Source organism: Ruditapes philippinarum, unplaced genomic scaffold (genome assembly GCF_026571515.1).
Source record: "Ruditapes philippinarum isolate M1 unplaced genomic scaffold, ASM2657151v2 ctg280_1_1_1_1, whole genome shotgun sequence".
Lineage (NCBI taxonomy): Eukaryota > Metazoa > Mollusca > Bivalvia > Venerida > Veneridae > Ruditapes > Ruditapes philippinarum.
In genome coordinates, this window is record NW_026858315.1 from 160104 (window position 1) to 174886 (window position 14783).

A 14783-nucleotide genomic window follows, 5' to 3' on the forward strand; every position below is an offset into this window, starting at 1 on the left:
GATTTGATTTTATTGCTTTTCAGTTAGATTTATGCAAATGAATATTTTACCAAATTGTTTTCCGTTTTCTATTTGGGTGCTGCCAAAACTTACTTTATTATTTGATATTTTTATTTATTTGTGTTATATAGTATCAATATAACTTAGCGTCTAGTATACAAACTTGAAGATGTGAAAGATTATATATGTGAAATTGTCACATAAGACATATTTTTAACTATTTGGTTCCGCTCATATCACAAAAATCTAGTAAATTACAGCAACTATTAACAAATTGAAATACAAAATATATGCAAATGAAGAATGAAAATAGGCAATAAAATGATTCAAATGTAATAAAAACGTGATCAAATTGATTAAAGCCCACACATTAATGTTAAACAAATTGGAGAACCTCTTTGAAGCCTACAAACTGCATCTTGATTTGTTAGTTTAGTGTTACATTTTATATTTTTTACAAAAAAATAACACCCAGGTAATAAATTATTACACGGGCATTTATCAAGTAAAAGCTTTACACCATCAGATGAATTGATTTACGAATTGCTTTTTAAATAAAATTAAGCAAAAAATCTTCGCCGGTAGGTCGAGTTCAATTGATATTTTTTATGTAATACCGTAAATACTTTTGATAAAAAAGACATAAATACTGATAATAAAACGAATATTGCTTTCAGGTGTTTCTATTTACTATAACATTTTGTCAAACATAAACAATTTAATTTACAAAATTATTTCTGGATCGACAAAAACTTTGGATTTGTCGCAATCTAATTTCATGCAATCAAATTTAATGAATAGAATCGTAGATTGATGTAAAGGTTATTCTACTTGCTAGCTAAGACAAATACATGTAGTTTGAACTGTGTATTCGAGATTTAAATGGCACAAGATACTTAAAATAGGATTTCTTATTCCATGTACATTTATTCGTTGGCTTCTTTGATCTAAGAAGGTACTTCCTCATGCTAAGCATTTTCGACTTACTGTATGTTGAAAGTTACTTTAACTGAACAAATATAATTGCACAGTTTACATGAGAATTTCAATGACATAGATAGAAATAATTTGAAAATAAATATTAGCCTTGAATTGCAATGATATACCGTGATCATCATTTTTATTCATGTTGTTCATAAAATTATGATTGCATTTTTAATCAAAGTGAAAATCGATATTTACAAAGAACCCTGGCAGAAAAAAAGGAAGCCTTGTTATAAATTTTATATAACGTTACGTATGCTCGTTCGAGGACATTTGTTAAAGATTTTTTTAAAGCTCATTGTTGGCTATGTACAGCGTTGCCTTGGTCTTGCGATTTGCTTATATATCTTTGATATATTTCAGTTGATCAAAAAAAATCTACAAATTTATGAATATATAAAACAAACTACAAATGAAACACTTTAAAGTGTCTCTTTTAAAACCAATGTATATGGTGTTTTTTTACTTTTTTATTTAAAACAAACAATATTCTGAACAAATTAGTTTCTTGTAGCTAGACATTGGTCCGACATTGATTCAACTATAATATAACTTCAAGAACCTTGATATAGATACATAGAATTCTCTTTTTAAACTGAACCGTCCATTATTGACGTTCTATTACCGAAAGTAACGTCAGTATACGTCAATATGTTAGTATCATTAATGCTATAATATTCTAACATAAAATATCTGATTTGTTTAAATAGCTTAGTAAGCGAGGAAATATTACATCCAAAAAAATGGATAGCAAGTACTAATAATAGAATCCCACAAAATATTTCTCTAGAAATTTATTATAATGTAACGTCTCAATCTGATAAAATATTTAAAAAGACGTTTTAACACACATCCGTGTCTAATTCAACGATGACACGTCGTTTTCACTTGAGCATTTGTAAGACAGTATATAAAATATCATTTAGACAGAAACTGTCCTGATTGTTCAAGATAGACTTGTATTTCAGATCCGAGAGATATCCTTACTTTAATGCACAGCAAAACGATTTATGACATATTCAACTTGATGCATAATTTACTTGTTATCTACAGCTACCATCATATTTCAGCGTGATATAATGATATACTAAAAGTTATAAAGGATAAAATTTAACTGTGCTAGAAAATTTCAAAAAAATACCGGCTAGTTTTTAATTTAGAAAAAAAATTATTTTATATCATTTAATCAGAAATTAGATTTGTACAAACGTGTTTGATGTAGAGTATTACATATCATTAGATATTATTATGCAACTGTTTAGTAACGTATCAAAAATCCTACAACTATTAACATGTTAAAAAATAAACGTGTTTTTTTTTGCCATCTTCTCTTTTAAAAGTAATCAAATATACCGACGCTTGTCAACCGAAAAATGAATGGAAAATAAAGAAAATATGCATACAAATATTATTTTATGTAAATTACATACTTGAAGGATTAAGGTGACACTATGACATGTGTGTTTATTTAAAGTCATATATTTCACCCATTTCCTGATACGTTATGCAGGAATTTGGTAGCTTATATTCAAAAGGAGAGATAAAAACTATATGAGAATTTGTTATAAGACAAATAATTTAAACTGTTTCTTTTTTTTAAACAAATCGTTCTTGGCTGGTACTTTTTATTCTGTTTATTATGATGAATGTTTTTGTGGCAATTTTAAGTTTATTCTCTAAATTGTGTGTAGTATGCTTATGTACAAGTACCACCTGACGAGTGTTCGTTTCTTTATACAGTACACATTTGATATTGGTTTATTTTGCATTTTAGTTTTGCCACTATTTCTTGTAACATTCCATACATGTACATGTTCTACATGTTCTTTTTAAAAGATATTTAAATTCTTATTAAAAAGTATTAGATTTTATAAATCAACTTCAAAATATATAGATCATATCATCATATACAATATCATATGATTTTAATCATTTATTGCATGACGTCAGCAGTTCATGAATTATGTTATTCTTTAATTAAAACATACGTGTACGTGCGATATATCGTTCGGTGACGTAAATAGCTAGAGTATGCGTTGGTTGGCAAATCAGTTTGGTAATCAAAGAAATTAAAAATAATCATGTGCGTAAACAATGAAATTTTGAGAAATAAACAATACAAAGGCCGGAGATAATCAGATGCTTGCTTTTGTAAAATTGCCGCAAACGTGTTTTATCAATGTTATATAGGTATATTTGAACAAATTGTAGAGGTTAAATATTGACACATATATTAGAAGAATGAAAATAATATTTTAGGTTAACTGAAAATGTAATGATTCTTTGTAATTGTCGTCATTTATATTATTCAGTCGTTTACATGTCTAGCTTTGTAATGATGTACAAATTAATGAGCAAGTGTTTGGTTGTCTTAACACAAGAAGTGTTTTGAAACGATGATGAAATGATCTAAAAAAAAATACCGTTAATACTTTTCCCATAAGAGATCTAAAATCAGAACGAATTTTTTCCCCAATAAGTAAATATCACATTATTTGCATAATAAGTCCCTTTAACGAAGTTTTGAGTATTTTTCACGGAAATTACATACACATGTAATTGATAAACATTGCAGGGTAAACATTTTGGGGTCTGAAGTTTTTATACCAGACAAACGCTGTGCTGCTTGCCCTCAGGGAACGAAGTGTGTAGATAATTTATGTTCAGGTAAATATACTTAATTATCTTAAAACTAATACAAGTATATCCCTTATTTCTATCACATATAAGAAAGGTCAATGTTAAACTCTTTAAATATTTATTACGTGTTTAACTTGTTTTCACTCCCTAGTTCCATATTCAAAATGCGAGCGGTATATTCTTTTAGATGCTATGCCGGTAAAATAACGTTTATTCTTTTCAGCACGATTTTCAACACCTGGTGTTCGAACACTTCCTGTAGGAAAACCAAGTGCGGCGATTGAGTCAATATCTGGTATGTTCTAATACTCTTTTGGAATGTACATGTACCTAATAAAATATGCGATAATACTTGCTCTCGCAATTGTCTTGAAAATATAAGTTCTTTATATGACGGTATACCCATTAGTTCGTCTAAAAATATCTATTCAAATCAATGTTGTATTTTCAGGCTCGACATCATCAAAAGCAAGTCTTGCACAGCCAAGGCCAGTTCCTACAACAATATCGGGAGGCAATAGGAAAGAATCCAGACAAGAATCCCGACCAAATAACGGCGGTGGATCTAGAAGGGGAAGAGGACACAGAAATCATAAACGCCAACCAGTTGATAGAGTGGTTGGAAGCCATAATTCATTTAGGTAAACAATTCTACAGTAATGTGATGCATGTTGTTTAATTCTAAATATTTGTTCTAAATAAGGTTACATGTACGGTTGGCAATGAAAATATTGGCATGTCTATGTCTCTTTAAAATGATAATCATGAACTATTGAGGGACAGGTACACATCGACACAAATCTAGCATTTAGTCTTTCAAATTCACACTATTATTACTCGATCTTTTCCAGAGACAAAGATTTCAAAAACAAAATTGAATTAGTTTTGTTTAAATAACATTTTACTTCTATCATATAGTAAAAATATTACAATATAAACGGATTAAGTAGGAAATCTGATTTCATGAAATTCGTGTTTATTTTAATAATACTTTATAGATGATGTTTATTATATCAGTTTTATATGTTAAAAATACAGATGAGCAGGATTGTTCATTACCAAATTATTTCCGGAAATTACGCAATTTGGTCAATGTATACTAAAGATTAGTGTTAATTCTGGAAATAGAGAAAAATGTTGAACAATATGTACACCTTGTTTCATACCGCTTGTAAACTCTATATAAGTTAAATGTTGTTAGATTCAATTTTATGTAATATTCAATTTTTATTATTTATTTTTCATTCATTTTAATATAATACTCCTACTAAAAGTGTACATAGGTCTCTATTATGTAGTATAATTATAATGATATATGGCTTAGATCACGACTAATGAAAACAGCGGTTTTATTCTAATACTTATTATCGTATCAAAAAAATGAAAACCTTCTTTTGTTTGGTATTGGATTGAAGCTCTTTTATTTGTATTATTTATAAATGAAAATGTAATCTTAAATTGTTCATCTTTACAATTTTTATCACTAATTTAATGAATTAAGACATGGTGCCTTTTTGAAACATATAGATATTCAGTTTAGAACCATGTCACGTGCGGTTTCGTTATTGTAATTAACAAAACGCAACTTTAGACAGTCGCATGTCTAATCTTGGAGACAAAACACAAAGAATGGACGTGCATTACTCATGCAGTAAATCTTCAGCTTTTGGCATATTAAGCACTAAATATAACATAAAATCTGAATGAATATGTCACAATTATTATTTCATAAAAACACCACATGTTTCTCTAGTATAGATATATAAATTCTACATTGTTATAAAACGTGTTCACATTTGTATTGCCAATGAAGAAAGAAGATATGACATTTTTTTAACTGTTGTACTGTGAGTTTCCGAAGAATTGTAATGTTAGTGTTGTATGAATATAAGCTTGTCAAGAAAACCTTTCAACACGACTGATTTCAAATTCTACAATTTCTCTCTTCTTCGTGTAGTGTCCATGCTTCGGGTGTAGGTGATCCATTTCTTGAACAACAATTAAGATATCATTGTCCAGTATATTGCTTACTTAACTGTCAAAAGTCACATGCTAAATCATTTAAACGTCTTATCTGGAAATATGATCAATGCAACTTTAATAATATGCGACGTGAAGCGGCTTCATATAACTGGGAATCCCTTGAAAGTGACGATATCGATACTTATGCTAGTAATATTACTGAAACCTTGATTACATTATCAAAAAAACACATTCCAAACAAAATAGTTACTATAAGACAAACAGACCCTCCTTGGATGCATAATGAAATAAGAAAATATATACGGAAAAGAAAAAGGGCATATGACAGAGCTAAAAAATCAAATAATATTGAACACTGGAACAAATACAAAACATTAAGAAACAAAACAACTCACCTACTTAGAAATGCAAAAACAGATTATACTAAACAATTATCAGAAAAAATAAAAGGAGAAAATTTAAAAACAACAGATTACTGGAAAATTCTCAAACAATTCATTAAACCAACAGTAAATAGTAAAATTAAGATTTTGAATGATAATGGCACCATATTGACTTCTGACACTGAAAAAGCAAATTTACTTAACCAATTTTTCCAATCACAATCCTCACTTGATGATAAAAATAAGTCTTTACCAAACTTTCATGTACATCAAAATATTAATAAACTTGACACAATAAATATAACTTATGATGAGGTACGTGATACTCTTAAAACTCTCAATGTTGGTAAAGCATCAGGACCTGATAATATCAACAACAGGATACTAAAGGAATTGTCAGAAGAACTCTCTGTACCTCTCTGTCATCTTTTCAGAAAATCATTAACAGCTTGTAAAGTCCCTTCACAATGGAAGCTTGCCAATGTATGTGCAGTCTACAAGAAAGGTGACCCCTCAATTGTTTCTAATTACAGACCTATATCACTTCTTAGCACGATCAGCAAATCTTTAGAAAAAATTATACATAAGCATATATTCAATTTCTTTGTTGCTAATAACACAATAACTTCATTACAATCTGGGTTTGTTCCCAATGACTCAACAACAAATCAACTTGTTTCTATATATAATACATTTTGCAAAGCCCTTGATGATGGAAAAGAAGTGAGAGCTGTCTTTTGCGATATTTCAAAAGCCTTTGATCGTGTCTGGCATAAAGGTCTCATTTTCAAGCTTCAGTCTGCTGGAATAAATGGTGGGCTTTTAAACTGGTTTAGTGACTATCTCAGTGATAGAAAACAAAAGGTGGTTCTTCCAGGCGGTTCCTCTCAAACCGTTTTTATTTCAGCCGGAGTTCCTCAAAGGTCCATTCTAGGCCCTCTTCTCTTTTTAATCTATATAAATGACATTGTTCTTGACATTAACTCATATATCAGACTCTTTGCAGACGATACAAGTTTATATATCATTGTTGATAATCCACTTCATGCTGCGGTGACTCTTAATTCTGATCTGAAAAAAATTACAGAATGGGCAAATGGTTGGCTTGTAGACTTCAATCCAAGTAAAACGGAATCAGTCATTATCTCTCGTAAAGTAAACAAACCAATTCATCCCCCATTGACAATGAATGGAGTGCAAATAAATGAAGTGACCTCACACAAACATCTTGGAGTAACATTTTCTAATGATGGAAATTGGCATTCTCACATACAAAATATTACCAAAAAAGCCTGGCAAAGAATTTATATAATGAGATCTTTGAAATTCATTCTTGATCGTAAGTCACTTGAAACTATATATCTCTCTTTCATTCGGCCCCTTCTGGAATACTCGGATGTTGTTTGGGACAACATAACTCAACAAGATGAATTTGAACTTGAAAAAATACAACTTGAAGCCTGCAGAATAATAGCCGGTACAACAAAACTTGTTTCTATCTCTAATCTTTATATGAAGATACTTGCATCCAATCCCTTAAAGTAAGACGCTACAAACACAAACAAATTCTTCTTTATAAAATGTTCAATAATCTTTCTCCTCATTACCTCTCTTCATTAGTTCCCGATACAGTAGGAGAATCTTCAGATTATAATTTACGAAATGCAGACAACACTAGAAATATATTTTGTCACACACAACTTTATTCTCATTCATTTTTGCCATCATCAATTAAAGACTGGAACAATCTTCCTGTTAATTACAGAAATTCACCATCCATTTCAATTTTCAAAAGAAGACTTAATGAAGATGTTCAAAGTGTGCCTTCTCATTATTATGTAGGTGAGAGAAAATACCAGATTATACACACACGACTTAGAACACATTGTAGTTCTCTCAAAGAACATTTGTTTTCAAAAAACATAATAGAAAGTCCCCTATGTGAATGTGGTGACATAGAAAACACATCTCATTATTTCTTCTCGTGTCCAAGGTACCAAGATGAACGAAATGTCCTCCTTAATAATTTAAGTGAAATAACAACTGTCACACTTAACGTTTTACTCTATGGTGATAATTCAATTGCTGACGATTTAAATGAAGCAATAGTCCTTCATATACACTCATATTTACACAGAACAAAACGTTTTGAAATGTAATAGAAAGTTATTTTTTCGACTAATATGAAATAGAGATTTAGATGCATAATATCTTCTCAAAAGTATATTGTAAACTCGTTCCATCAACTCCATAGTATTTTAGTGACCATTCCTGTTGTCTTTCTTTTTCTTTCTCTCAAATCTGTCTCTTATTTCCTACCATCTATTACCCAACAATTTCAACAATTAACTAACGTTTCCATTTATTTATTTTTCTTTAAATTTTTTTAAAACATGCTTTAAAGTTCTATTATTTTTCTTGAAAAGTTTAAACGTGCTAATCTGTGCATTTATCACTTACGTGTATTTATGCTATAGAACTATAGGGTTTTCTTTCACATTTTTATGTCAATATTCTATTATTAAGGTCGTTTCGATTAGGAAAACCAGAGTGTAAATTGCTAACTTTCCTGTACATGTAAAGAAGCAAGTTTATAGTGAAAATGTTATGTATATTTAACTCAAAAATGCATATAATTGTTACCATTTTACATACTGTTTGAGATAGTGATTACGGAAAGAGTTTTTAAAAAAGCTTTCAAGCTTACTACTCAATCCGTACTATTTATTATTTGTCAATTATCATGTAAATGTAATACTTATAAATAAAATATTGTTTAAACTAAATTCTACAATTCGTTTTAAAAGCGGGAAAATGTGCTAGTTTTCCTGAGGTTTTGCAATATTACATTTTATATTATATACAGTAAAAATGATGGAGAGAAACAGAACAACAGGGTGTATCAAGAACATCGTGGACGAAATGAGACCATTGTAGTGTATACACCGAATAACAGAGTTATTCCTTTTCCAAGTAAGTGATGTCAACAGTTTCTGCCAATGCTGGTATGCAAAAATAATTATCTTTCAAAGTACAACATTTTTGGTGCATTAGCGAAGAAGCATAAAATTCATCTCGACATTGATAGAGGTAATCAGTTTAATGAAATTTTATGATAGTATTTTGATAAATTTATACATTCTATTTGATCAGCCCCAAGTCTGAAACAATTTAAGAAAAAGGAATAGAACGATAAAACTGCTATAGTTATTGCTGTACTAATTAATAACAAAAATTCTGTCTACAGGTAGATCGGACAAGAGAAATATAAGGAGAATCGAGAAATTTGAGCGAAGGGAAGAAAAGGACCTTGACGAAAAACAAGAAAAGATTATCCATAATTTAGAGCTAGTTGCAAATAACATAACTGTGGCAGACACATCATCAAATGTAAAGCACGGGGGCAGTAGAAGTAAGAAAAACATCAAATTTTGCGGTTGAAATAATTTCAAAGTTTATGATTAACATAAAGTGTTTTGTTGTATAATGTTTGTTTATGTTTATTTATGAATAATTCGTGATATTAACTTCCTATGTTGTAACAATGATATTAAAATTTGGTGTGAGCTTTTTATAATTTACGCAAATTATCTTAGAAGATTTTGACTGACTGTTTTATAACATAACAAGTCATTTTCCAGTCTCTTAAATTAAAATGCCCTGATTCTTTTGAATGAGCAATTTTGTGTGACTAACACTTGTCTACAGGGTTTTATACTTCATTTAAATAATGACGAATATTTTTGTATGTGTTCATTAAATTTAACATAGTATTTTCGTTGTAATGTTTTACATTATTGTTGACTGTTTTTAACGTCTAGGATTGCGTTTTGATTGTCTAACTAAGCTAACATACTTCAGAGAAACGACAGACTTCCTTACAAGACGCTCTTTACCAGAGACGAATAGAATATGAGAGATATCTTAGAGAATACGAAATGTTAATGCGTGAAAGAAAGGAACGCCGCCGGCGTTACGAGGAGCAATTACGACGCCGAGAGCAGCATTACTCAGCAGTGCAAGAATTACGGCGGGCTGACGCCGTTTCGCGTTATAACGAAGAAGTACAAAGAAGACATCAACTTAGATTGCAGCAACAAAGAAGGCGATACGAAGCATTGGCTCTAACCCAAAATGAAGGTGCTTTAGTTGGAATACCCTTTACCTTTGCAAGTGCTTTTGTTTGAAAGGAACCTAAATCCGTCCTTTTCACCCTTTTATCATTTTGATCATATAATCTCTTCCTTTAAACAAATGTGCATAAGGCAATTTAGTTTAAGATCATCCTCTTTTAGATTTACAAATGATAAAATAATGTCTTTAATTTAAAATTAAGATTGTCGATTATGTTATTCCTCATTCACAGATTCCATTTAATGACATACTTTTTTGTCCTGGCTGAAAGAACAATTATATGAGGGGTTTTCTTTATTTTTCTTTTCTTTTCTTTTCTTCATAGATAGATTGTTTAACAAAATAATTCATCAAGTTCATATTTTTCAGCTTCAAATCTGATTTAGCAATTCATTTTATATTATTCCTAAATAGTTACTTGCTGATTAAATATTTCTCTGGGATTTTGCTTGTTATATGTAAAGCTTCCATTTCATATATACTTTGTCATTTTGATTCAACATTGCGCTCTGATGGCTTTGTTTACATACAGCATTATATGCACAAGAATTACGTCGGCGTCACAGATTGAGAGAAGAACGAAGAAGATACGAAGCGCTTGCATTGTTACAGAATGAAGGTGCATTAGCACGTAGCTTAATATAATTATAAAGCTCAGAGGGAGAAATATAATATGTAGTCACTGAGCAATAAAATGTAGCTTTCGGTTTGCGGCTGTTTGTACTTATACCATTAAGTGTTTGTGGCTTCTTTGGTGTGGATCTTTCTGTTTGCTTCTGTATTTTAAAGGAACTCCACTGAGGTCAAAAGGCCTAAAACTTCAAATTTGAAAATCTTACAAGCATGAAGTGAATCACTTGAAATAAAACAATCTACACAGAATGATAAAGGAATTCACTCAGGAATAACATTTAAAATCCTCTAGTAAATGCAATTCTTATCCCAGACGATTTGAGTAAAAGGGTTGCAAAGCTTTTCATTTTTGGGTCATTTTGCAAAATAAAATAAATATCATTCTTGAAAAACGGTGTAAAGGAATGACCTGAAAATTTGCACACAAGTTATTGGGTCAGAACTACAGCAAATGGTATACACATTTCGGAAAAGTATGTCCAGTTCCGTCATGTCAAAAAGAAAACTCAGTGGAGTCCCTTTAAATATAAGAATTGTTTTCATTATATCATTGACAAATTTATTGGCTAAGAAACACTCTTATTTATAACATGTCTTTGTTTTCTTTTCTTTTGATTTTAATTCGATAGGAATTGCTGATTTATATTTTAGTAACGTAGCAATTTTAGATATCATCTGAAAACGTATGGAAAAGTAAAATGACAATGAAATTTTAAGTGAGTTGCTGGGGAAAAGAAGATCAATAATTTGAAGCAATAAGTTAAATCATTTGAACGTAAAATTATTTTTCTCTCTTTTTTCAGTACGATAATCCAGAAACATTAATACGACGATAAAAATTATTTAGTCGGAGAAATCGGTTTTTGTAGAATTTTTAAATATATAGAAGTACAAAAACATGTAAAATGTTATTTTATTGGTTAAATAATGAAAATTAATTGCTTTTTGAAAACAATTTGGACATAACAACAATTTTAACAAAGGACACCAATAAATGGATACATGTTCAAACGCTTTACACATTATCAATTACAAAACTTAAGACTGATACAAATAAGTATGTATTGCATATGTTCGTTCATTTGATTCTTCCAAGTTTCACTATAATATACTCATGTACATATTGTATTTCATCATAGATTGAGTGTGACATACACGCTGACTGCTAAATCTTATATCATTTAAATAGTTATATCATTAATTATACGGATATTTAAATAAACGGACCATAAAGTACAGGGTCATACATTTGTTTTGTTGTAATAGAATATCCGGAACATTTGTTTAATAATTTGTACTAATATTTAACAATTTTAAGTCGTATTAACAGTCATTTCAGAAAAAAATGTTATATAATTTTTATATGATCTGTTGAAATCACTGGCAGGAGTTGCGTTCTTAAGATTGCTTACTTCTAGTCGTATAGATATAACTCGAAATAATGTTCCCAACGAAATAGACGCTGCATTTCCTGATATTCGTCAATAACGTTCCATTCAATGTTTTATAATTCAAATTTCAGTATGTAAGAAAATGGTTGTTTTAATGCGATATTATGCTTTCATTTGTTCCAATAATTTTCGCATTGTTAATCTTTTTAACCCTTTCCGTGCGAAAGACATTAAATGAACGTGTCCATCTTTCAATATGGATAAAACCAATATTTACTGAGACTGAATGGCAAACAGTACATTCCAAGATCGCACGGCGCGGATGTGCTGGCTGACCTTTGTCTGTACTGGTCGCATGGTAGACGCTGTTTTCAGTAGCAGACGAAGATTTGATATTTTAAGGCATCGATTAGGTCTTAAAATTATTTTCAGTTTAGATAGTACTTTAGTGTTAGTGCTAGTTTCTATGTCTATTCCATCAAGAACGGTATAATATATTCGCTAAATTGTAACTTTGTAATAATCTAGACCATTAACTTTACTTACTAAAATATAAGTATAAAATTTCTTTCCACAGCTGTCAAAAACTCATTTTTCAACTGAACCAAAGTGTCTAGTCAAATGTCTCTTTTGTGTACGGAAAAATGTGGTTTAACTGATATACGGTGTGATGCACCTTTCATTATAAGGATATATAACATAACAACTTCTCCCAGCTGGACACCTTGTGCACTTTACTTATTTATGAGAAATCTCATTACTCAACATTAAAAGATAATCTTGACACCAGTTTCTGCATTTTACACTTGGTTTGATTTATGCTGCCAAATGCATCAAAAACGTTCGTAAATTACATCTCAAAGCCTTACTGAACTTTCTTCTTTATTTGTCCTAATTTATATGTCCTTTTCAACACAGATGGTTTCTTGCACCTGTATAATTAGTTATATAATCGTAGAGTACCTTACAGGGAAATACATATCAAGCTCATATATATAATAAAAACTTATAAGTTTGCTCGTCGGTATCAAAATGATTATATTAATACATAATAATGATATTTTTTTATTGATAAGGTAGACATAGTTTTTATAAGCAATACAATTACAACTGTAACATTTTAACTTTTTTTGTGTCCACATTTAATTGTCGAAGAGAAATCAATGACATTGATTGACAATTTTCAGGTGATTTGACAGGGGAAGAACAATTCTTCACAATATCTGCACATAATGTGTTGAGACGAGAAGTTAATGCCAAAGACTTAGTAAGTAAACTAGTTAATGGAATACTATGTCCATGTAGCATGTTGAGTTTGATAGCTGTTAAAGTAAATTGCTCATATACCATTGTACATTTGGGCTGAATTTACTATATATTTCAGAATGACTGTTATAAGTTGATAGTGGACAATGTTTAATGTGTCTTCAATATAAAAAGACTGCCCAACTCTTTAAAAGTTAAATTCTGATGGATGTTTATAGAAATTTGCCTTGGCCACATGAGCTATTTATCGTTTATGCGAAATAAATTATCAAATTGAAAGAAATAATGGCAAAATGTAAACCTACTTTTATTTTAACCTATTCACTCATTATACACCCTTGGATGAGCATTATGTCACCCCAAAAGATAATTTTATGTCAAAATTTATGTAACACAAAAGTTGCAGCTTTCATCGTATTCGGGTTGCGATAAGACCAAAGCTTTTTTAGTTTTGGTAAAGTTTAATTTCTACAAATGATATTTATTTTAACATTAATGTGTTTTCCAGGCTTGGAGTAGTTATTTGGAGAGATGGGCGAAGTACGTTATTCGTTGTGAAACAGAATACCCGGGGCCAATTAAATGTTACACTAACTTTGGAAAAGCTGAACCGGTAATCTTAAACAGTCTTGTTTAAACAAAAAAAATAAAATCATTCGAAAATAAATTTAAATTAATTGTTTTATTTAAATGAAAAAGTAAAAACTGAACTGTTGATTTTTTTAAAACTTTTCTCTTGCATTGATGTGCGCTCGTGAAACATCATATTAAAACATATCTTAAAATGACGTTTGATTTACAATTTCAATAGTTCATTGTCAGCAGGCGCATCTAAATATAGCCGTGTATAAATATGCATGTTCTATTTACTTATTAAAAGAATCTAAAACTTTGAAGGGGCAAGATATTTACAACGTAGTTTACCAATGGGGCGCTGAAGGAAACGATCTGACCAGACCACTGAGATACGGTTGCAGGACACCTTATGACCGAACCTTGTGTAATCACAACTCTATCGTAAGTATATCTTGTTAGGTGGAATCTTGATAAGTAGAAGTACATGTATACTGCTTTGATATACAATATTACCGGCAGTTTTTTTTCTTCAGGTAAGCAATCGTCTATACTCTTGTACCCGCTCGTGTGTCCTGTATTTACATAATGAACGGATAGCCACCATATGTCTTTCTGCTTCATTTAAACGCCAAATGACTTTAACATTGTCAGTATTACATAAATTTCAACCGAAAAAAAGGTTGGCATTACCTATAAAAGATGTTTTGAGCTATTTGCTTCTGCCATAACAAAACATAATTTTCCATTCTTTCCTCTGAATTATTTGTATTATTAGAGCAATACGTTACTAAAC

General features: G+C 30.2%; 1 protein-coding gene across 4 annotated transcripts in view; it reads left to right on the plus strand.

Moving 5' to 3' along the window:
• Window positions 1–14783, plus strand: part of LOC132752786 (uncharacterized) — a 55090-nt gene that overhangs the window by 37909 nt on the left and 2398 nt on the right. For 2 of the 4 annotated variants that reach the window (XM_060743167.1, XM_060743168.1), the window contains 10 exons: window positions 3560–3651; window positions 3848–3919; window positions 4076–4265; window positions 8857–8963; window positions 9238–9402; window positions 9852–10130; window positions 10657–10743; window positions 13336–13415; window positions 13923–14027; window positions 14312–14431. In XM_060743167.1, coding sequence (XP_060599150.1) covers window positions 3560–3651; window positions 3848–3919; window positions 4076–4265; window positions 8857–8963; window positions 9238–9402; window positions 9852–10130; window positions 10657–10743; window positions 13336–13415; window positions 13923–14027; window positions 14312–14431 — 1297 coding nt within the window. The remainder of the gene's footprint in view (window positions 1–3559; window positions 3652–3847; window positions 3920–4075; window positions 4266–8856; window positions 8964–9237; window positions 9403–9851; window positions 10131–10656; window positions 10744–13335; window positions 13416–13922; window positions 14028–14311; window positions 14432–14783) is intronic. The other 2 variants (XM_060743169.1, XM_060743170.1) reach the window with 2 other exon arrangements.